The 24,654-nt window shown below is 38.8% G+C and overlaps 1 protein-coding gene across 2 annotated transcripts in view; it reads right to left on the bottom strand.

The window, feature by feature from the left end:
* RELN (reelin) overlaps positions 1-24,654 on the bottom strand; it is a 459,315-nt gene that overhangs the window by 169,414 nt on the left and 265,247 nt on the right. For both annotated transcript variants that reach the window (XM_070617061.1, XM_070617060.1), the window contains exon 11: positions 11,853-11,998. In XM_070617061.1, the coding sequence (XP_070473162.1) occupies positions 11,853-11,998 (146 nt within the window). The remainder of the gene's footprint in view (positions 1-11,852; positions 11,999-24,654) is intronic.

A 24,654-nucleotide genomic window follows, 5' to 3' on the forward strand; every position in this document is an offset into this window, starting at 1 on the left:
TCTATTCAAGTGAGAAATGAGATTCGTAGTCTTTTTCTCTTAATTATTAGTCATAAATTAATAACTTTTCTAGATTAATCTAAATTAATTATTTAGAATCATGAGACATGATTTAGACTGTCTTCTTTTCAATCTTTATTTTAAAGTGCAACATACTCAATTTTACTCTACATTTGTCTTTGTTTTTCACATTCTAACTGTTGCAAGATGACAAAAGTGAAGCTATTTTCTTTAGAAACCCAAATATTTATAATCAAGTGAAATGGAAAGTTTAGTTTGCTTTGAAGAGAAAGAAGCAGAGATAAATCTGAAAAACCATTTTGTAAAGGTCTCATTGCTTTGAACAAATGATCTTACATTTATTAAAAATTCAGTAGGAGCCTGTTAGCAGCACAAGCTCATTCTTTCACGAATTTGTATAATCACTGGCTCGAGCTTAGTGAGGCAAGGCATCCTCGAGGGGAGCCCAGAGCTCCATCAACTACGAGGGACCTCGGAGAAGGTCCCCGGACTTCCGAGTGCCCATCTCTAAGATTGCAAAGTTGTGGTCATTTCCAGTAACAAAAGTGATATGGCGCTTGACTCTCTCCTAAAGTAATAATTACATGAAGGAAAATCATGACATAACCAAGTCTCTGAGGCCAGCAGCGGTATTTGAGGAGCTCTATAGTTTTAGCAACATCTAGAATGGCATGGCAATTTCCCTGAAAAGGAGTGTTACTTCTCTATGGTTTAAATTATGTTTTCCCCACGGTACTGTGGTTCTATGTGAACCACATTTGAAGGAATGTCTGCCCAGGGGCGAGAGCTCTCGACAACATAGCAATTTACATTTATTTTTTGATGACTAATTCTAAAAAAAGCTCCTATACTATTTATTATAAATACAGTTGTATCAATTATTTATAATAGAGTGGGGTGAAGCTGGAACACAGAAAAAAAGTTTAATAATCAATAAGATGCCTTAAGGCAACTTTGTTCCTTAGAGGTAGTAAGGTCACAATAATATTTAATTCATATTTTTTTAAATATGACTTTCTGCTTTTTGTGTCAAGAAAGAGAAATATTTTTGTAAGCAAAGTAATTTTAAAAAGTTTCTTAGCTGGAAAGCTGATGGTCCTTCCTATCAGCTGTTTTAGAATGCTTTGAGAATAAAATTAATTATGTTTTAATCAGCTCAAACTTTAATACTTTTAAGAATGATATGAGAGAATAGAACTTAAATGTTCTTACAAAAAAAGATAAATACGTGCAGTGATGAATGTGTTAATTAACTAGATGAAGAGAATTCTTTCAAATCACATACACATTTTAAATATCTTATAATTTTATATATCAATCATACCTCAATAAAGCTAAAATCTTAAAAACCTTAAAAAAAACAATGATATATATTCTTCAAAGGGTAATTTGGCAGTAACTATAAAAATGAAAATTACATGCACACATTTATATGTATGCGCACACTAGACTAGAAGAGACATTCATAATATGCTGTTAAGTTTTCAGAAAATCGAGTTGTAGTATAGTTTATAAAATGTGATTCTAACGTTGGGTGTTTTTGGTATGGATCACAGAAAAATTTCTGAATGAATACATGGCAGCATATATGCCAACATTTTAACAAGGAGGAATGAGATTAGCATGGAGGAACTTTTGAGTGTTACTTTACATATTTGCTTTGCAATAAGCAGATCATTTTCAGATGAAAAGAATAAAGAAAGGCATTCCATTTATATTTACTATAATTCAGAATGAAGACCTAGATGATCTTATTACAGTTTGAAAAAAATACTAAGAGTAAGGACATAGGCAATAGAGGTCTTATATTTTAATGAGATTTTTTTCTCACTACTAATACTGGCATAAAAGGCTCTAAAGGTAATGGAACGTTTCACATTATCTAGGAAAATTTGTTTTATTATATTTTCCAGAATATATTAAACCAGGTTGGCAACTTTAGGTTTGAACTAAGATATAGAATAAAGCCTGGCTATAAAATCCCACATTTGCCAAATCCATTAGGTCTTTTATCTACTATGAATTCTCTGAGGTTGAATAAGTTCATTACACCCATAAGGTCTCTATTTGGGATGAATTCTCTGATATTTAATAAGGGATGCGCCATGGGTAAAGACCCTTCCATATTCATTTATATTCATGAGGTTTATCTCCAGTATGAGTCCTGTGATGTCTAGCAAGGTGTGTACTTTGACTGAAGGCGTCTCCACTCTATTGCATTTATAGATTTTCCCTCCAGCATGACAGCTCAGGTGAAGGGAAAGGATGAGCTCTATTTGAAAGCTTCTCTGCATGCATTGCAGTTCAAAAGTTCTTTTCTTCAGTTGGTTCCCCTGTATTTCACTCAAATTCAATTTTGTTTTAGGGTTTTATTACACAGACTATGTTTATTTATACCCTTGTTGGAATAATATTAATAAAGAACATTGGTTCAGAATGGTAGAAAGCACTCAACTTTCTCACAAGAAGTCAGAAATAGAACGTAGACTGGAGGATGTTTAGAGAACGTAACGTATTGCCTGGGACATTACAGGGTCGCAACCAATGTTAGTTTCCTTTCCTCCCCTGTAAAATGGAGTGCTATTTTTGCTTTAAAATAAGCCAAAGTGGCAATTCAAATGAATTTCTAAACTATAATGAGTTTTTTTTTCCCCACAGTAGTATTAGTAAAGCAACAATCTTGGACAAAGTTGCAGTACAGTATGCAAAGTGTTATTGCTCAACAGTCTTTAAACAAGGGGATACTTAGCTGAAAGAAACACTGGACCCTATCTATCTGCAGGGTTTTGGTACTGTTTGAGATTTTGGCCACAATCTCTCTGGGCCCCTGAACTTATTATTTATGTTAACTAAATGGTCAAGTGGGTTTTGCTTTAATAAAAATTAACTTGCTTGTAAAAAAAAAAAAGAGAGACCCATTTAATACAATGTCACCTACTCAGCCTGTCAATCTAACTTCAATTCACTTACCCTGAATTATAAGCTTAAATAAAATCCCTCTTTAGCTTTATAAGCATTCTGTGAAAAGTATTCTAAGTCAGAGGTAACGTAATTCTTCTGGACAGAGGGAGAAATTTGTAGAAAATAAAGAGATGCTCAAACCATTCTGAAGAGTTCTAAATAAATGTAAAGCCTGTTTTTAATACAAGCATCATCTTACATTGAAGGGGCTGTATTGAGGGTGGTTATTGCGGGTCTGTGTGCGGTTTTGATTTTCAGTGGTTATCTGTAAGATTCTTTGGTACTAGTTCCCTGGAACAAGGAAGCTACCATAAAATTGCTTTATTTGTGTTCATATGGCCTTTTTCTTGGTTTTATTCCACTAGATAGCATTAAATTTTAAGAAGGACATTTTGAGTCAGTTGTAGGTGTGTCCTACTTTGCAAGCAATCCCATCAAAATATGTAACTAATAGTTTACCTTTTCATCTCTTTATAGTAAATCAACTATCAGAGACTAGGTTATGGCTGACCTAAGGGAACCATCGTCTGTGCCCACATGTTTTTTCTATAACCTTGGATGAGCTATTTTTAAATCTATCTCTTCAAAGAGCTTCTTCAGAGCAAATTTATAAAGCAGTTATCTTAATTGGGTGTGGACGGTAGCAGAACAAGACTGTCAGGACGGGCAGTGGGAGAGAAGTGGAAATCATCGGGTTAGCAGTCCAGACATTGCTCTCTCTGACCCTTGCAAAAGGTCAGCGAGGCCAAAGATGGGAAAGGAAATTTGATCCCCGGATAAGTCCTGTTTGCCCTCTGGCATCTTTTCTGTGTCTTGCTGGTGTGTTGGAATTCTGGGTATTACGTCATACGGGAAGTATTTGCCACTAGTTGCTTTTTATTTTTTACTGAGAGGAAGACTTTTCACAGAAATGATGGCTGTGCCCTGGGAGAGGACACCTGCATAAGTCATGCCAGAGAAGTATAACTGGAAACATTTTTTTGAAGTTAAAAAAAAGAAATTCTATTTAATTGTTTTCTATTATGATAGTAATATTCTTATTATTGAAAAAATGGAAAATACAGAGTAGAAGAAAAAAAAATCACCGATAGTCATACTACCCCAGAGACAAGCACAATTAACATTTTAGTATATTTATTTCTAATATTTTTATGTGTATATTTCCAAAAAGTTGTGATAGTTATACAGACATTTTTGTATTCTGCCTTTTTTTACTTAATAATCTTACTAATGTAATTAATTTATAAACAAGCCACATAGTATTTTATTATGTATACGCCAAACCACATTTAGTCATTATTCTATTTTTAAATTTCAAAATACAATAATAAGTAATTACACTATTTAGCATACCTTCTGGGCCTGAGGAATTAAATTCTCAATTCCCTAGTGCTCCTGGATGCGTTCCAGGTATGGATAACCCCAAGCTACACTTCTTGAGGGGTCAGAGTTCTGTTCTTCCTTCACATAAACTCCTAGACATTCAGGACCACCTTGTGGCCGGTGTTGATCAAGTCAACTACTGATGAAGGACTATGGAAAACAAGCCATGCTGAAGAAGTGGGCATCTGAACATTTCAGTGCCAGCAAGCTCCTCTGACGCCTTCCACAGAAAAATCCTATCACTCGTTAACGTTGGGCCAAGCTGTCAGGAATTAAATCACTTTGGAAGGGTTCAGATCTCATTCTCTTTTTTCCCATAAAGTAAAATTTCAGTAAAGGAGTTCCTCTCCTGGACAGGGAGCCAGTGGCTGTGTCCTAGATGCTCACGTGGACAGCTGGTTTGGACGGGGAAGAAGCTATCAACCAGCTCAAGAACGGCAATGTCAAAAGCAAAGATGCTGTGTAAATGTGCTGCAAATTAAAGAAGGGTTTAGAATTTCTACGAGGGAGTTCCAGAACAATTTGAACGCACCTAATCAGGAAGAGCTTACTTTTTTATTATTTGAAAATTTACTGCTTATATTTTTTAAATAAAAAAACAATTTGCTTAAATAGAAAGCAATGTAGAGTCCAGGTCAAAAGCAGACCAGAACAAGTCAGAAGTAATAGACGTCTTTTACCAGCTTGCAACCTGTTTACGCGGCTCCATGTTAGCACTTCCACGGTTTTAAAATACATCCAATTATCATTTTAACTAATATTGTCTTTTTTCTTAACGACATTTCATTGGTTTCTTTAGAAACTTCAATTTAGGTTTCACTGGCCTATTTAACTTTGTTTGTGTTTCGTTTATATCTCATTAATATGAGTTTAATTTCCCTTTGAGCACCACTTTGGTCTTATCCTATTACTGGTAGCAATTATAGTTGGAATAACTAATTTTTAAGTTTTTTGATTGCTTATTATGTGCCAAGCATTGTGCAAAGTGCTCTACACATACTGTTGCCTAAAATATCTCTTTTTAGCCCTTTTAAGGCTTAAACCCGAATTCTTAAAATTTGATTTGAATATCTGATTTTAATATGCCTCCTTGCTTCTTTTGTCGAATTCATCTAGTACGTTAGCTTCTCTTCTTTGATTTTCAACTTCTTGCGTTATTCTAGGTTGGGTCTCTCATAAATATGTTCTGAAATGTTCAGATGCCCACTTCTTCAACGTGGCTTGTTTTCCATTTTAAAAAACTTACTGTGAGAATCTCATTTACTAAATGAATATAACTCACTCAAATTTATTGTGTTACTAATTTGTTTAGATCGGTTTCTGCCTGTTTCCTGTTTTCTATTCACCCTGCTTTTTACTGTCTACGTTTTTTCACTTTCCTGACATTAGCTGGATTAAGTCCTGTTTGTTCTATGCTCACCTAACATTTCAGTAGTTACATAGCCTATATCTGGTTTATTCGAGTTTTTCAACATACATATTTACCCTTAAAGTTTTCCATTAACATTAAGAGTTAACCAAGTTAACCGAGTTAACCAAGATCTAAGTGCTCACTCCAAGCAAGTTAAGAACGTTGGCAGTATTTTACTTCCTTATTCTCTTTCTCTTCTTGTCAATCTCCCTCTGTACCTCTCAAGCTGAGGCTCTCTTGGCTTTAACTCCAATTTTTCATTAAAATCTTCCAATAATAACACTTACTTCGGCTGAACTGCAAGCTTCACTGTTTGACTTGCTCATGACTCTTTCTTGACTCGCTCCTCTTCTTCTTGGACCAATTTTCAGGCATAAATTGTCTAGTAACTCTTTCAGAGAGGGTTTGAGGGTGGTAAACTTTCTGAACCCTGTGTGTCTGAAAACGTTTTTATTTTTCCCTAAAACTTGAATGATATTTGACTGGAGAAGAATTTTATGTTCCAAATAATTTTCTCTCCAAATTTTAAGATTACTGCTTCACTTTTTTTAAACCCACACTCAGTGCTACTAAGGAAAGTACAATGAATCTCACCTAGAAGCTTTTAGGATTTCCTCTTTTATCGGTGTTCTGACGTTTCTCCCTGATGGTTTAGGACTGGGTTTTTTTTTCCATTCATCTTGCTAAACATTTTCCTTCATAGGAAATATGTCTTTTCTTTCTTCTTCCTTTTGAAATCTTAGGACTTTTCTTTCAATTATTTCTTTGAATATTTCATTCCATATATTCCCTTGGGCCTCTCCTCTGGAATTTCTATTATTTTTAATGTTAGAAGTGCCAATTTCCCCCCTATACTTTACATCTCTTTTTCCAATATCTAACAACCCTAAGTCTTGGGATGATATCAAGACTCAGATTTCCAGCTCACTAATTTGTCCTTCAGCTATGCCTATTCTGATATTCAGGGGAAAAAAATCCAGTAAGTGTCTTTCAACAGTCATATATTTTCCTTTTCTCATGTTTTATTTTTTTCCTCATAAAATCTGTTTTAATCTCACAAATGCAGTATACTCTCTTACCCTTTTGAGCATATTAATTATACTTCCTTTTTTAGTGTGAGAAAGATTGTTGCTGAGCTAACATCTGTGCCCATCTTCCTCTACTTTATGTGGGATGCCACCACAGCATGGCTTGATGAGCGGTGCTAGGTCCACATCCGGGATCTGAACCTGCGAACCCCAGCTGCCGAGGTAGAGCACACAAACTCAACCACTATGCCACGGGGCCAGCCCTGGGTTATACTTCTTATAAAATCTCTATTTCTTTATTCTGCTACTTCCATTTTCTCAGCTCTTAGTTCTCAGTTCGATGCTGCTTTTTTTTTTCTACTTTATCTCCCCAAATCCCCCCGGTACATAGTTGTATATCTTAGTTGCAGGTCCTTCTAGTTGTGGCATGTGGGACAACGCCTCAATGTGGCCTGACAAGCGGTGCCATGTCCGCACCCAGGATCTGAACTGGCGAAACCCTGGGCAGCTGCAGCAGAGCACATGGACTTAACCACTCAGCCACGGGGCCGGCCCCTCATGCTTCTTTTGTATGGAGTTGATTTTCCCCAGATTGATGATTCTAGATCACCTGCTTAAATTCATTTCTACTATTCTCTCTTTGTTTTGCTGCAAAAAACGCCTACTGACGGGGGTGGGGCTGGGGGTGGGGGTGTGCCCGTGGTGGGGACTGTCGTGGGGGCTCTTCATTCCCTTTGAGGTTTCCAGTCACCTGGCATTACCCTGCTTCTCCACTCGAGGTGTCCACATCCACTGCTTGTTCCTGGGAAGTGGGCGTGGAGAGGGCTCACCTACCTGACAGTCCCTACAGAGCACCTCAGAGCTCATCCCGATGCCTGTGTCCAGCATCTGTGACCCAGAGCAACACTGAGACACCTTGTGTAGTATCATACTCAACATGTGTTTGGGTTACAGTGTCCTCCTTTCATCAGATCCCTTCCTCCTCTCTCCTTTTTTGCGTAATCTTTCCTAATTCCTGACCCAACTACCAAGGGCACACTTTCTTGTTTTACAGTGTCATTATAGATTCATTTGCTCTTTTTCTGTAATTTCCAAGAATTTGGGGCAATTGGGAAGACTGGAGCATGCTGTCTTGATTCAATTATTCCAACACATTACATTTGTGGAGTTTCTCTTTAACATGAATACTCTGGTAACAGGAATAAAATAGATTTTTAAACAAGGTATTTGAATAGTACAAACATATAATGTCTGCATTGGGGATGAAAGAGAAGTATACAGATGCCATATAAAAGCAATGTGTTTTTCTGCAAAGCCCTCTCTCACCTGAAGACAGCCTCAGCTGGATGAGACATGGTAGTTGCTAATTAAATGATGTGTTTGCAAGGCTAAGCCAAAGTTTAGACAGACTCACATAAATTATCAGTGTATCTATTAGTTTTTTTCTTGCTGAAGTAACAGCTGTGTCTTTTTTAGGAAAAAAGAAAAAAACCTTTAAAACCACACTTAAAAAAAAATGAACCTATCAACGTTGGAGTGGGGACAGCTTTGTGATATGAAAGGCAAACAACTCCTGCATCCTCGTGATCTGAGATCAAATACTTTGATTCAAATACTAGGAAAACAGGGATATTTGGGAAGGCGGGTTCCAAAAAAAAGTCATAATGACTTAACGGCTTTCTTTTCTTTCTTGCTATTCATATGAAATGTTTTGAAGACATTGTTAGAGACAACTGCTTATTCTTTTTTCTCTCTCGTCACTCTTATGGGAGGAAAACATAGTTAAGAGATGAAAATATTATATGCACATTAATAATTTAATTTTTAAATTAAAAAAGTCACCTCAAAACTATAGAATTCAATCAATTCGATTGGTCATTCTTGAATAAAGATTTATCATCTATGTTTTCTATCTATTTTGTAGGTGAGCTTATGATGATAAATTGTGTGGGTGGTGATGGTGGAGGAGAATAATGACAAATATTCAGTAAACCTTGCTGAGAAAACAAAACACATCGAGAATTTCCCTACCAAATTCCTAATCTGTTTGTCTTTGTCAGGTCTTACCATAGGTAAAAATACTTCACATTAATTTGATTTTGTGACATGATTTTTTTTCCCTGAAGCTGTGATTAAAAATTATTATGACAGCATTCTTACCTAGACCAATAAAGCCACATTTGCGACTGGTGGGTGTGGGCAGTGGACACACACATACACGCGCGTACACACCGCCACGGATGAAACCAGCATTTTTATCATCACCCCAAACAGAAAATACCAGGCCCTGTCATTACCCTTTAACACCTTTATCACGTAAGACCAACTTGATGACTGAGCCATCAGAGGAGAGCACAGGTGAGGTCATTCTGGGGGTGTGGCCTGGTGCCCTAGAGGGAAAGCTGCAAAGCAACCTAAGGTGTGGTTGCTAGAACAATTAAACGGCCTTTGGAACTCAGACGAATTAATTGTATCCCAATTAGAGTGGCACAGGTGCTTTTTGTCAAGCACATTATTCCCTGTTATTGGGACAGAAAGCTGCTGACAATTCCATGGCCCGAAAGCATCAGCCTCTTAACTGTGACAAAACCCTGATGTATCTTGGGTCCTGAGACGCGTGTAAAGAGCAGGACAGAAACCACCTGAGTCCAAGAGTGAATGCAACGTGCTCTGATGCCCCTGTGTCCATATTGACTTCCACTCTTCTTTTCAGGCATAAATACTTTCAGTTCTCTTTTGTTTTGGAGGATGAATGATTTGGTTTAGCCAGAAATTCTCTTAAATCCTTAGCACTCTGTGAAAACGGAATGCACGATCTGTTAATTGGAATATACTTTTTTGCCAGCTATGTCTCTGGACTAGTACGATAATTTTCTAAAATATGTTTGGTTTCTTCTAATACCATACCGATTTCTTTCTAAACTTAACTCACAAAGGGTTTTTCTGTGTGTCTGTACTACGTCTCTACTGCTGCTAGCAGAGAGCTGGATGGACCATTGGTCTATCCAGAAGAGCATTTCTTTTGTTCTTTTATAAACAGGATTTGATGACACTACAAGCTTAAAAAAAAAAAAAAAAGGAAGAGGGCATTCTGGGAGAGGATATGAAGGCCACAGGTAAAAATAAATTTTCTCTCTTCCCAAAAGAATAAGAGTAAGTGACCTTGAAGGCTTTGAGTCTTACTGCAGAGAGAGAGAGAGAGAGACAGGGCTTAGGATTTATGTGGAATGGTACCACTGGAGAGTAAACTTGTGTTTCTCTCTCCTTTAGTGGGATGGGGACTTGGTTTCCCTGGGTAATCACTAGAGTCCCCACGGGTGTGGGTCTCATTGAAGAGGATGACTTGTCACTGCTACATGGACGGTACTGGCTTGAAGAGATGGAGGAGTGGGTCAACAAGTCTTGTGCTTCAAAATTTGGGACCCCCTCCTAGGTAGTCAAGCTCCATAATCAGGAAGGGAATTTGAACTGGTCTCTTGTATCAGGGAGAAAGGACCAACATGCTGGCGATGGATTCTTTATCTCTAGAAGAGAGCTAAAGAGGTCTTGCATGCGTTGTCAAAGTTCTGGACCCCATCAAAGCCCTTCGGCCTGCGAGGAGAGTGGAACGAGCCCTGTGTAGTGTAGGGTTACAAAGGAAAGCAGCCTCAGGCCTGGGGAGATCCTGGAGATGAAAAAGAGGAGGCGTGGGTGCTGGTCCCTCAAGGAGACACCAGAGTGACACTGGGCATGAAACTTCAAGGGTGACAGGAACCTTCGAGGAGAAGGCCTTCATGGACTGAAGGGGCTGAGCACTGATGTTAGGCCCAGAGAGGTCAATGGTAGGCCCCGAGGGGATGGGGTTGCTCAAAGTGTCAACCTTCTTCAGAGGGTCACCTGGTCTGTGCCACACGCTGGCCCTGAAGGACTTCCCTGGGGGCAGTGAAGAGCAGGTCTGGGTGAGCCGCAGTAGAAATCTAGCTTTCAACAGTGACAGACTCTGACGTGGCAGCTCAGGCTGCTGGCCAGACTTCCCTCTTATTGGGTCTGAATGCAGTTCCTGGGCAAGGCACAAGAAGCGGGGAGCCCAAGAGAGCAATACTGGCCTTCTTGGCACTCAGGCACTTAGAAGCTCCACCCAGTTTTGATTTAATTTGTTGAGATCAGAGAGACATGACTACACCTCAAATATTGTGTTCTGGAAAACTTTCTCACAGTTAAGAGGTAAATTACTGCTATTTCATATTCATTATGAAATTAAATTTAATGTTATTTCATTCATTCTCATCATAGTACTAGAAAACATACATTAGACAACAGGACTTGGTGTTCTGATTACATGCGTTTGTTGCAAAAAAGAAAAAAAAAGCCAAGTGAGAAGAAGGAAATTTCCAGAATTTCCTTCCAACTCACACTCCCTTATGAAGTTTGATTCTCTGAACCTATTAATTTTTTTCAACTTGAACTTCTGAAAATGCTGCTCAATTACCAGGAGACATCTTAGGGATACAGGACCCAGAAGAAGGCACACAGCTCAGAATAGCGAAAAATGACTACTACCAAGTTATCCACAGTGCTTCCGTCTCTTCTACGTCAACCTCACCCCCATGTTTCTCCTTTGAAAATCTCTCAAAAGATAAATTTTACCCCTTAAAAATTTTTTATAGCTCAAACCCACATTCCACTGAAAATCAAGTAGCAGCATCTATAAATATCAGCCCCAGGAAGACAATTGAAAGTCTCCATATAATAGTAGTGGAACAATTCTGTATTCTATACACATTGAAAAAAAAAACCCTTCTCCCAGTAAAAGCAGAATAAACAAAGATAATATATAAGTGGCTGAAGTTAAGAGGTATTTGCAATCACCAATTTTTAATATGCATAAAAATAGTTGATTACTTAATAAGGAATGTTATAGAATAAGTGTGACCCTTTCAGCTTGCCTATGATAAGAATCACCAGTATTGACTTAAGCATGCTTTTGCTATTTAACAATATGCATTTAAAATCTGTCCAGCGGAATAAATGTAAGTGCTACACACAGCATGGGAGACGCAATTACTTACCCTGTAGGCTGGCTCTCAAATTCTTCTGACCATTGCTCTTGAATATCCTCTGAAGAAAGATCTACATCCCGGGTGGTTGCAAAATTAAACTCACTGCCTTCATTTCCATGGAAATAAATGGAGTTCCCATCTGACTGACAGCTATGCTGTAGATAAAAAGAGAGCATGGGGTGGCTGTTGAATTGGTTCTGTAGCTGTAAATGTCTTACTCATGTATAATTAGAGATTTTAGAAAAGTCATTATATTATTCCCTCTACGATGGACTCTCAACTCAAAAGAGCTTGTTACTCCTTTTTCTGTCTTGTTTAATTCAATTACAATTTCTTTCTAACTTATTAAGTTATCACAAAAAAGGAGTCAAGAGGCCATTTGAGCTTTGCCACCTCAGCTTTCAGTAAGAAACAAGAATATTTTAATTGGAACAATTTCCCATCTTTACCACAGTCCTTGTTGGGGAATTCAGTGTGATAATGACTTGTCCCATGTTTTCAATACTGTGGTTATGGGCTAAATCACACTGACCTTTTCAATATTCCATATATTTCTGGCTTGCCATTCAAGCCTTTCACAATTTGTCTTTAAATGGGATATGAGTAGAATAGCCAGCTAATCAAAACATGGAATACAGAAAAGGTCAAAGTAATCCCTGATATGATCATATATTCTCAGCTAGCTTTTGAGTAAAAGCTTCCGACCAGACCTAAGAAGTGCATGACGCCCCCAGTAAGGAGCTGGGAAATCACAAACTTTGTTATTCTCCGAAAGAACACTAGTTTTCTCACTAGTAATAAGTCACATATAGAGAAATGATAATAAATGAAAGATCAAACATTCTTTTACACTTTATACACTCTTAAAATGAAACAGAAATGAAGAAACATAATTGGACGGAAAATATCAGCGAGGCCCAGTGACTGTAGGTTCTACAGGGCAGAGATCATGCCCATTTTGTTCCCTGCTATATTCCAGGTCTTAGCACAGTGCTTGGCATATAGCAGGAATTCAAAAACATTTCTTCAATAATTCAATACATGAATGAATGAATGATCTGGGTATGCCTTTTCAGGTAATCAACCAACCTTTTATGGAGAACTTATGATGTAGAAGGCATCAAGGAAGGTACTGGGGGAAGGGGTTTATAATGCAGTGTAATAATACATAATCTTTGCTGTCGAAAAATCCCAGTCTAGTTGAGATACATGGAAGATAGGTCTCAATGCCAGGGAGCATGTGGTAAGTGCTAACGGGTGAGAGAAGGTAGGAATCCCTGTATCCAGGGCTTGTCTAGATGAGTAGGCTTCGTGGATGACCAGGTCTTCAACTGGCTTTAGATGATGGATAAAACTCCAAGTTGGATGACAAATATGAATGAATGACAAAGGTGATAAGTAGGCGTGACTTTGAGAATTAGACTGGAGCCGACAGTGAAGGATCTTAAATGGTGGTCTAAGAGATCTCTACGTTATTCTGTTGGCAGTGGTGTCCTAAAACAGGGGAGTGAGGTGTGCAAAGAAATGTTTTATGACAATTAAACTGGGTAAAGCTGGTAAAATCAATTGAGGGAAGAACCAGAGCACTATATGGAAAGTGTAAACAAAGCTGCCAGAAGCTTCCAGAAGTTCAAGAGAGTTGGAGCATACGACCTTGGGGGGTCACTTTACAGTGCTAGGATTAAGCATATCCACTGGGCTGTCATCATCTCAGAAAATACTGTAGTGTGTGGCACACATGCCCCAGAACCTTCTTCACACCACAATGAATACAGACTTTTCACAGATGCTACACTGACCTCATGAAATGCGATTCTTAACCCACACAGGTTGCTTGAAACCAGGATTCAGTTTATTTAACAGTAAATAGAAACTGTCAAGTGATGACAAACCCAAGGACCCTCTACTGTTATCCTGTAAACATAATGGAACTAGAATAATGAAGATCATTTTCCTAACAATAAATCTGCTGAGCTCTACATCATGGTTTTCACAATTATCTTTACATTTGGAATCCTGAAAAACTGTCGTCTACATTTATCTGGAATTAATAGGAGGGCTCTGACAGCAATGCAAATGACACATTTAACCAACGTCTAAGGAAATGGCACATATGAATATCTATACACGTGAAAACAGACCATTTATACTACAATTTAAAAGAATATATTTGGGTAATAAAAAGAATGGCTTGCTTAACATGAAACCCTGGTCATTTCTGGCTCACCACCAATTTAACTATTTCAGTTTTGGTTCCATTGACCTCAGAATTGTGTGTTAATATTTTAAGACTCCGTGTTATAAATAATTGTTTTGCTACTCTTCCAAGATTTATACTATTAAGATATTTGACGCACATTTTAATTTAGTTGAAATGGAAAATTTATTGTCAAAAAACAAATCATGGGTCCAGCCCTGTGGCCGAGTGGTTGAAGTTCTCTGCACTCCGCTTTGGTGGCCCCGGTTCATGGGTTTGGATGCCAGGTGTGAACTTACTCCACTCACCAGCCATGCTTCGATGGTGTTCCACATATAAAAAGTAGAGGAAGACCAGCACAGATGTTAGCATAGGGCTAATCTTCCTCAAGCAAAAAAAGAGGAAGACTGGCAAGAGATGTTAGCTCAGGGTGAATATTCTTCAGAAAAAAAAAAAATTATAAAACTGGATAGCATTCTGTTAAGCTTGTTTCACAAAATTAAAATGAGTTGACGTTTTAGAAAAATAAAAATATATTTTAAGAGATCTTCTTGTTAATTATTTTGCTGTCACCAAATACCTTTGGTAGTTGAATAGTACATTTGAAATTGTGCACCCACTGAAAAGTCGCTACCAAAAGTACCTTTTTGTCACTATAACTGTAACAGTGCCAGCATATGAAACACAAGTAATATCTACCACATTGAGCATAAAGAAAGCAATCTGAAAAAAATTAATACTCATTTTAATTGAATGCTAACCAATTTTCACACTGGTGGGATCTAAAAACTAGGAGGATCCGTCCTTGGCAGGTTTCCAGGAGGACAGAATGGTATAGTTTTTGACATAGTTTTAGCATTTCTATAGGGAAAGAACTGTTCTTTACCAACTTGCAGTAAGAGAACAATACTCAATGCCAATCTAAATTCAAACAAACAGGGCGGTGGTTACATCAGTCAGTGTCGGTCTCTGCACCGGAAATATCCGAATCCTGTCTGTCGGGTGGAAGGGAAGATTCATAGTTAGGTCTATTCTCCCTTCCCAAACAGGCCCGATGTTCCTGGGTATGGAGGGGGAGAAGGAGTGCTCTTGGAATATTCTCTTCTTCACGGTCTGAGTAGAGTGCCACACTACCAAAGACACGTTGTGACACACCCAAAGTAAACAGTCACAGCTCAGTGGGAGGTGACTCAACCCCCCCCATCTCTTAGCAAGACAGGGCTGCCATTTTCTGGGTACCAGGGCCTGGAGACGCACAGAACCCACCCACAGCTGCAGACGGCTTGCTCCGCTCCCCACCATGCTAAGGCGATCACGATAGGATTTCTGCCTCAGCCATTCTGTGTAGGACCCACTGTTTTCAAAGTTTGGAGTGAGGGTAACACAAGCCAGCGAGGTAACAGTAGGACCATAAATAGGGGATAGTTTGTGTGAAACTGGTGAATTCCTGAGACATTTGGGCAGGAATGGGTCTACTGAGAAGTCAATTATGTATAGACCCTGGATTTAAGAACCTGTGTCTCATTCTGAGGATTCCTAAATCAATTACAAGGCAAGCTAGAGTCTTGTGCTAGTTCTCTTTCAGGATTGCTCATGGGGGGCTCAATGTCTTACACTGGCCTGGTTTCCTAGATGCTCTCCAAACTAAGAATTTAAGCCTCAGTGCATTTCGACTGAGGTAGAGTCCGTGGCCTCCGCTTGTCTGATTTCGCATCTCTGCCTCCGAATGGGAATCCATGGCCTGCTTGCTCAGAGGTTGCTTGAACCTTCTCCTAGAATCTACCTCAATTAATTCAACACTTACAGGAATTGAGGAGGTTAAGGCTGGAAAAGAACCAGATACTGGAAACCAAAAACCATCAGGATGACAAGGAATGAAGGCTCAGTTGTGACCCATCCTCAAGGAGTTTGGGGATTGGAATCAGAAGGCCCGTTCCCGTGCATTTTCTCCGCTTAATGGCTACACAGTTTTGCCTAAGTCATTTAACCCTTCGAGGCCTCAGTTTCTCACACTGGAGAATCTACTCCCTAGAGACCCTGTTAGAAGCACAATAATATTATAACAATATACAGAAGTGTTTTTCTGAAACTTCTAAGTACTATACAATAATTGTTGTTTTATTTCTGAATATGTACTTTCCCCCAAAAATAAACGATTACATTCCATACTCTAAGCAGTAGGTGACAGAGAAATAGAAGAGTATTTAAATCTATTTTTAATTGTGTTTCTCGTTAGAATAGTTATTAACATTCTTCAGATCAGCTTAAAACCTTTAGTAAAATGTAAAGAAATATGCCCCACAATACAATCTGATAAAAATACCGCAAACATTCATTCATTTTCAGGGCAGATAGAACCATCAATTAGAACTTTAAAAGCCCTCCAAATTTTGGCAGACTACCAAACATTCTCCTAAGACAGCAAAACTTAATAATGCAAGATGTCTGTCGCCACTTTTCTTACAGATGAACTTGCATTGTTTAACATCAATATAGTTTGCTAAAAACCCAAACAAAATGTGCATTAAAAGTATGAAAAGAATTTCAGGAAATTGCTCTCATTGATTTTAATACCCAGCTGTTTTTGTTCAGCATCTATTCAAACTCATATTACTTATGCGCAATAACAATTAAAATCTAAACGACTTCAAAAGACAGTTAAATGTGGAGCTTTGTGAGACACATGAGCTTGAATTCAGGACTATTTTGAGTATAGTAAAAATCTATCAGGTTTTCTGGAGCAAATGATTATAAACACCATGTGACTTCCTGAGTCATAGATTTTGACTGACTTATGGTGAGTATATATCAGGTAACTAAGCATTTATTTTTGGTAAAATAAAAGCATAAATTCTGCAGATGACTCTAGGTATTTCTTTCTATTTCTAGCCCTACTAATGTACATTAGTTATGATATTAATCACAATTATTTTTACTTGGTTTTATTATTTTAGCATTGATCAGTGACATACACTTTATACTTCTAAGTATTAGCAGATCTCCGATTTTTAAAAATCCCTTAACTATAGTCCTTATTTGTTTCCATTTGTTAATCAAAAATATTTTCCTATTTTGCTGTTAAATGGGTTCCCTTTCCTTGGAAAGTAGAACACAGTGTAACTAAGTGACAAGAATTTGCCATTCAGAAAAGCATCAACAGGAAACATCACTGCAAATTCCTCACTGTAACAGGCCCTTGGCCACAATTCAGGATGGCGTTTTTCTAAGGTTGCTCCCTGCACTCTGCTGAAAATGTTAATGACTTCACCTCTGTACTTGTAAAAGTACTTGCAATGGCCTCCGCCATAGTTTAATTAAGTTTTCATCAAAGATGAACACCGAGGCACCTCTTAATATTATCTCCCTGGGGTCTAATGGCCCTGATGATTCTTTCAGACATCTGTAGCCTTACAATTTATTTTGCGACGGTATCCTTTTTGTTGGGATGAGGATACTGGGCATTTGGGCCATGCCAGCTTGCAGAGCGCTGGTGGCAGATGGAATGAAATCTGCCTGGTAACCCTTCTCCTCCACAGGAGCAGAGAGCCATCCATTTCCTCCATTAAGGAGTTGTCACTCAGCCCACCCAGCTGGAAGACCATTTTTGATAGCCAAGCTGGCTGGTGGCAGACAATTGAGATACAAAGTGCACTTTAAAAGGAAGCTAAAACATCATTTGTAGGAAAATTGAAAATGCATGGCTTCCACCACAGCCAATTTTTTAATGACTGTAATATTTTAAGTGATTATTTTTGCCACTTCAGATTGCTCCTTAGAGAGGAGAGGTTTTTTAATTAAAATCTAGGCAATGCAAACAGATGAGCTATGAGGAGCAGAGGAAAGAGAAATAAGATGAATAAAATTAATTAAAATGGCATTGTTGGCAAAGCCATAAATTAGCCTTAGCCACTGTCTGGCTGGAAATAAAATATATTGGTATTTGAGTTTCCGGATTAAAGTGAGATGTGTGACTGAGTGACTGGAAATTGACTGAATTATAGCCTGCATATCATTGTGTTTCCTAGGTCCTTCACTATGCTATGGCTATTATCACATAGAAGTGAGTATTTCCTACATCCTGGTTCAATGGTCTTTAAAGGGACAGACTTTCATGCTATAAAAAAATCAAAATAAGAAGAGAATGATGTCTCTCATGAGGCAAAATGAATTTCTGTCCTTTTCCACACATTCAATGCTGGGTAATTTAATGCCAGTTAAAGAACTCAAAACTTGGCTATGAACACCGTCCAGGTGCGGGAGGGCTGAAGTGCATTTTCCCTAGTCAACACAATAGATTCAGCCACGGTGAGTGAATTTGAGGGAGCTTAAAGAGTATTTTTTCCTCATTATTTTCTGGATTCATTAAGTGTTCACATTTGAACCACTTTGTACTAAGATTTATAAAGATTCAATTTAGGGTATATTTTGTGACACGTGTATAATTACTTGGCAACAGTTATGACAACTCTAAAATGGCAATAGTGACGGATCTGAATTGGAGTAATGAGAGGAAAAGTAACAACGTAAATTCCATAGGGCACTTGTTAACCTTGTCTATGGGATCAACTTGACTTTCACAGTGTCTGAGCTTTTCAGACTTGCCTCCTCAAATTAAGGCCGAGGATGCCAGGCACAACACGGGAGGCTGCATGATACCAAGGAATGAAAGGGCCGAGCTTTATGGCAAAACATACTTGGCCATGAAAATCAAAGCTGTTTCATCTTGGGGAAGCCGTTTGCCGTTGAGACACTGTTTTTCCATCTGTGAAATGGGGCTTATTGTGAAGATGAGATGAGACAACTTGCAGTAGATCACAGGTAGTAGGTAACATGCCTACTAAATGGTGGTCAATCTTAGAAATCAGTTAATGTTAATGCCTTCCCCTTTTCTGCTCCATTTTCATTCATTCCTTTAACAAACTTTACTTTAATGAGCGTCACTATGCAAGTTATTGTGCCCTGTGCTGTGCTAGGTACAAAGATGATGGAAAATGTTACTACGCTTTTGATGATCATAGAGAATAAAATAAATTTCACTCACTGAATATTTTGTTAACTTAATTAGTGATTAAATGTGTCAGCTTCAGACCAAAAACAAACGAAAATGGTGCATTGGGTAGGCAGGCTCTGGGGATTCGTATGAATGGTTATTTTCAGCAGAGTTTTTCAAAATTATTTGTTTCTGTGTTATTGCCACTCTTGTCATGGTGATTTGGCTCAATTCCATGTTTCACTAATGCTATTCCACATTAATTACTATACAAATAGGCCACATTGGGGGAAAATAGTGAAAAGCACACTACTCATGCTTAACCCTTCATCCCCAAAGTACTCTTATTTGCTTAACAAATTATATTCTGGCTCATTCTACAATATCATGTACCCACCTCTTGGGGGAAACATGACATTGAGAGCAAGGCAATCGAAAGTGAAGAACATCCCAAGCAAAGGGAATTGAGGTAGACAGCATGCAATTAACCAGGCTGGAATCTGGCCAGAAAATCATAGTTAACATTCCGATTCTTAATAGGAAAAGACATGGGAACACGGACTAGCCACAAGTCTAACTGAGCTCGGGTTTATCCTCATTAGAAAATCAGGACTCAAACCCCTCAAGTTACAGACCAGATAGTTTCCAGCAGAGTGATTTGCAAAGCACATTTCTGGAAAGCCTATCTGACTTCCTCCTGTTTGTCCTGACACTCTAAAAAAAGAAAATCACTGAATGGATTGTTGAAACCTTCTTCTGGGGTGCTCAATTTCTGGCAGACAAGTCGGGCATTATAGTAGGCAGGTATTGCTCTGCCAGGGGATTACATTACCAAAAGGCACATTTGAAAATGAATTCTGCTTTGGATATGATCAGCCCTTTTACCATTTGTCTCAGATTTTTTCCATTATCCTTAACTTGCGTTAAGACTTTAAATTTTCAGACAAATTAATTTACATTTTTTTCATAATTTGGACATAACGATGTTTATTCTCCATTAACGATTCAACGATTTGCGACAATAGCGTTAGACGGGTGACAGTGGAATCCCAGAATGAAAGCTCCAATTCTGATTCAGGACTGCAAATTTGCCTAGTGTCCACTGGGACAATGAATTTGGCAAACGCATAATGCACAAGAGTTATAAGAAAATTAATAGACTCTCTTGTTCTGACTTAATGTTTCCCCTTAATGGGTTGTTGATTTACCAAATGGCTGTTGTCTTCATTAGGGCTTTTTTGGTGTTTGTTAAACTGGGAAAATTGACATTATTATTGGATATTTATCACGAGTAAATGAAGAGGAAGCTGTCTGTCTAACTGGAAGTGGCTGTAGAGAGAAGAATAAGATATGACCCTTCTAAATTCTGTATACTTAGTTACTCCCAATGCTTGGCATAAATTTGCAAAATTTAATAAATTACTTTTTAAGGGAATTTCTTTTAAGTCCATGTGATCAAATCACAGCCTATTCTAAAGGACAAACCTTCATAACTGAATCTGTGTCATTTAGAGCTGGTTTACTTCTCAACACAAGTTGACATAAATGTGTAGAGGGAGTAATCTGGAATTCTTTACTATCCATACGGTGAACTAGGGTAATAAATAGAAAAGATTAGCAGGTGCAGGCACAGCAATCAGAGTGGGAAGATTTCTTAAAAATAAAAAATACATGGAACAGCACCTATCTCACAGTGATCTGCATTTAATCTGCAGGTCAATTCCAGGGTTGACAGAAGCCAGTGATTTATGCCTTTCCAAGCTGAGGGTAACCAGGCTAGCTGGGCAGACATAAACATTTATTAACAGTGAGCGAGCAAAGCCCTCTCTCTTTCACTCTCTCTATCTCACAGAGACACAGATAGCAAGGAGTCATGTATGATTCATGCTTTCAAAATACAAATTTTGGCTGCCACCAAAGATGGGAACAAACAAACGAACAAAATGAAGCAGCTGCTTGGCCAATATTCACCTCCATGGCATATCGCTCCATTTGGAAATTCTGCTTTGTGGGGTACTGCTAAAGGATAAAGAAAACAGAAAACCCAAAACCCTGCTCACAGCTCTTTCCAAGTCCTTTGTCCCTGGGTTCTCCTCTGAGTACCTTACTGACTGTGCAGCTCTTCTCTTTGATGGTGAGTTATGGAAAGTGGGAGCCTTCAGCAGCGCCAGGCTAAGCGTCTAAAATCTCACATTTAGTCTTTTTCTTTGAACTTGAAATCAAGGATATTCTCAGCTTGCAGGATGTGTGTTTGAGAAGTTGGAAAGAGATGACTTTGATGGACTTGTCCAGATGTTTCAAGAGTGACTAAGGGAAATTAAGCACTAGGCATCCAGGGTCTTTGTAGACACCTAATGTTTATCTCTTATAGATAAAAAGTCGGATGACAGGGCCTTCCTCAGAGTGCTCACACCTACAAAGCATTCGCGAAATGCCATGATTTTACTACTACTATTACTGTTACTACTTATCATAAGTATGGATACTATTATTATTTATTACTATTATAGTCGGCCCACCATATCTGTGGGTTCCATATCCGCGGATTCAGCCAACTGCTCATCTGATCGAAAGGCCTATGACGGTTGTGCCTGTACTGAACACGTACAGACTTTTTCTGGTCATGATTCCCTAAATAATACAGTATAACAAATATTTACATAACATTTACATTGTATTAGGTATTAGAAGTAACCTAGAGATGATTTCAAGTATACAGGAGGATGTGTGTAGGTTATATGCAAATGCTACATCGTTTTATATAAGGGACTTGAGCACGTGTGGATTTTGGTAAGGGGGGATACTTAGGGATGACGGTATTTATTATTATCCGGTATTCACACAGTCTCCAGGCTATTGCAAGGATCATTCCCAGATAGGAGAATCCTACCCAAGGTGAAATGCTCATTCTTGATACTACGTGTCTCAAACGGAAGGGGGCAAAAACATCAGTTCATTTCCCTTAAATGTTGATGGCAAAACCAAGACCACTCTCACCGAGATGGAGCACCAGAATTTGCCCTGAGATTAATCATACTCTCACTTCAGAAAGGAAGAATGTGCCTCCCACTGTTAAATGTGGCACAAACACCCAGAGCCCCCTGAGAGAGAGAGAGAGAGATGCTGCGGGAGATGGCACCAGGGGGAGCAACAGCTAATTCTAGCAACTGAGGATGATGAAGTGACAGCTATATGCTGTATCCTCAGAATAGGAACAACTGACACAGGCAATTCTTGATTAGTCTGGAAATCATATACCAAAGTAAAAGAAGGATGCAACATTCGGTGAAAGAAGGCAAAATCATGTACCCAACCATTAAGGCAGGTGATTCAATATGGAGCGGGCTGCAGGCTCCCTGCCTTGCTGAGTCCGTGATCTGCTCACCCTGGGAGCTTGCTAACGAGGGTGGTGTTCTGGGGAACCCTCTACCTGCAGCACTATATTTACTGGCGTTTAGAGCCCACATACTTGGTTGTGAATAAAGGGCTGCTTAGGGATTTGTGAGAAATAAAAAATCATGATGGTAATTAGCAGCATCAGAATGTGGTACAGCTTTTCTTCCACATGGGAAACTTCTCCATAAAAGCACTGGAAGATGAGTCAGACAAGGCCATGAACTTGTAAGGAGAACGCAGAGAAACACAGATGGCTGTGGAGGGAGAACATATCAATTCTATAACCTCTTATAGTCCTCCTTGGCTTACTAATTCCAAAGCCAAAAGCACAAGTGTAAGGTCAGGTTTTACATTAAAAGCCAATACTGTTATATATCTATTTTATATTAATTACTAAAGAGTCAACAGATGGTAATGGCCCCTACCAACTCAGGGCAGATTTAAACTGATGACCTATAATTGCAATTCTCCAGATCACATAAACTCCTTAAGTTAATTACTGTATTTGGTCTTATATCAGTCTGTCCTACTTGAGATAAACAAGGGCAGGTGCAGATGAAATGGATCAAATATTCCCAAAGAAACTAAAAAAAATCCAAAGAAGACAAGGAGAAATATGTACTGCGAATGCCAGTGACTCATTTTTATCTTCCCTATTAGGTTTGCCACCTCCAACATGAATTTCAAGATCACCAGCTGGATGGTTTACATACTCACTACTCTCTATTCTCTTGTTTTGTGGACAGCAGCACTTAAAAAATCATTTGTTGTTAATAATGAAAACTACTATTAATATTCCAAAACACAAATGGCATTTAAATTTCCAACGGAATCTGTTTCTCATTTTGACTGCCAAAGTTTACATGTATGAGCAATACTTGTGTCCAATTTAATCAATTTAATGCATTTGGTTTTGGTATTACTTTAATGACATTTAAGGATGACATAAATTGTGAAGTCTATATATTTTTCTATCTTATTCTTTTCCCCCTCCCCATAATTGGCAGTGTCAGCTCAATCTTTTGCCTTCTACTCATTTTCCTCTATATTCGCTTCCTTGTGAAGCACATTTGTTCTCAAAGTTTTCAATGAAGAGGACACATATTTATTAAGCCATTTCTATGTGCCAGGTACTATTCTAAGGGTTTTACATGTCTTTTATTATTTAATTATCACAACCTGAGGTCTTGTTACAGGTAAGGACACTGAGGAACTGAGAGCTAAGCAACTTGCTCAAGACCACATGGCTCATAAATGGTGAAGGCAAGATTTGAACGCAGAGTGTTAAGCCCATTTTCTTAACAGGTGTGCTGTAGCCAGGCCAATTCACATATTTTCAGCTGCCTTCAAGGCAGCACTGAATTATAAACTTTCGCTTCTTTCCCCACAAACTAGATCTTCTTGTTATTTTTTTCTGGCTTTTCATTCGTTCAATTAACACCTAATAACAACCGATCGTGTGCTAAACATGGGGGATGGAAAAATGGTAGAAATGGTCCCTGAGCTTACGAAGCTAACATTCTAACCAGGGAGACAGAAACATAAAAATCTACGAGGCGATGTTGTAAATGCTCTCCTGGAGGGATATGTCCAGTGTAGCAGAATGTTGCAATGGGACTAGGTTTGCATCAGTTTTGGTTAAAGCTCCAAGAAAATGGGTGGCAACTGCACATGCCAAAATGAGGTGATGGACCAGCTCTAAGGACCCAGCAAAAGAGGTGATAAAATGGTTTAGTCACTCACATCGAGGGTACTCAAGTTTCAAGTTGGCATGTGTGGGAAGCTGGACAGCAGAGAGACGATTTCTTTAGAGAGGGTCATTGGTGAGCTGTGCGTCCCACCCATGCCCATGTCAGGGAAGGAGGGTCCCTTCTCCCTCCTCAAGCCGGGTGCTCAGGACTTGTAGGGCATGCTGTATGGGCTCAGACTAGGGCCTGGGGCCTCCGGGCAGGTGGTTGGGTAACAAGAGGGCTGTGTTTAGAAGTAACTACTCTCCCCCCAACAATGGATCTACGGTGAGTGTTCACCACAGACGAGGCTTGGGCTCATGCACACAAAAGGCAGCCTAATTTGTCTAAGATGCTGCCCTGAAGGGCTCCCTGGAGGGGCAAGGAGCCCTCAGCAGAAAGTCTGTAGTCATCAGCCAGAGGTCCGGTGGCTCAAGTGTGGAAGCGGACGTGACCTGTCGGAGAGATGCACTGGGGAAGTGCAAATGAGAGATCCCCAGC

Source organism: Equus przewalskii, chromosome 4 (assembly GCF_037783145.1).
Source record: "Equus przewalskii isolate Varuska chromosome 4, EquPr2, whole genome shotgun sequence".
Taxonomy (NCBI): domain Eukaryota; kingdom Metazoa; phylum Chordata; class Mammalia; order Perissodactyla; family Equidae; genus Equus; species Equus przewalskii.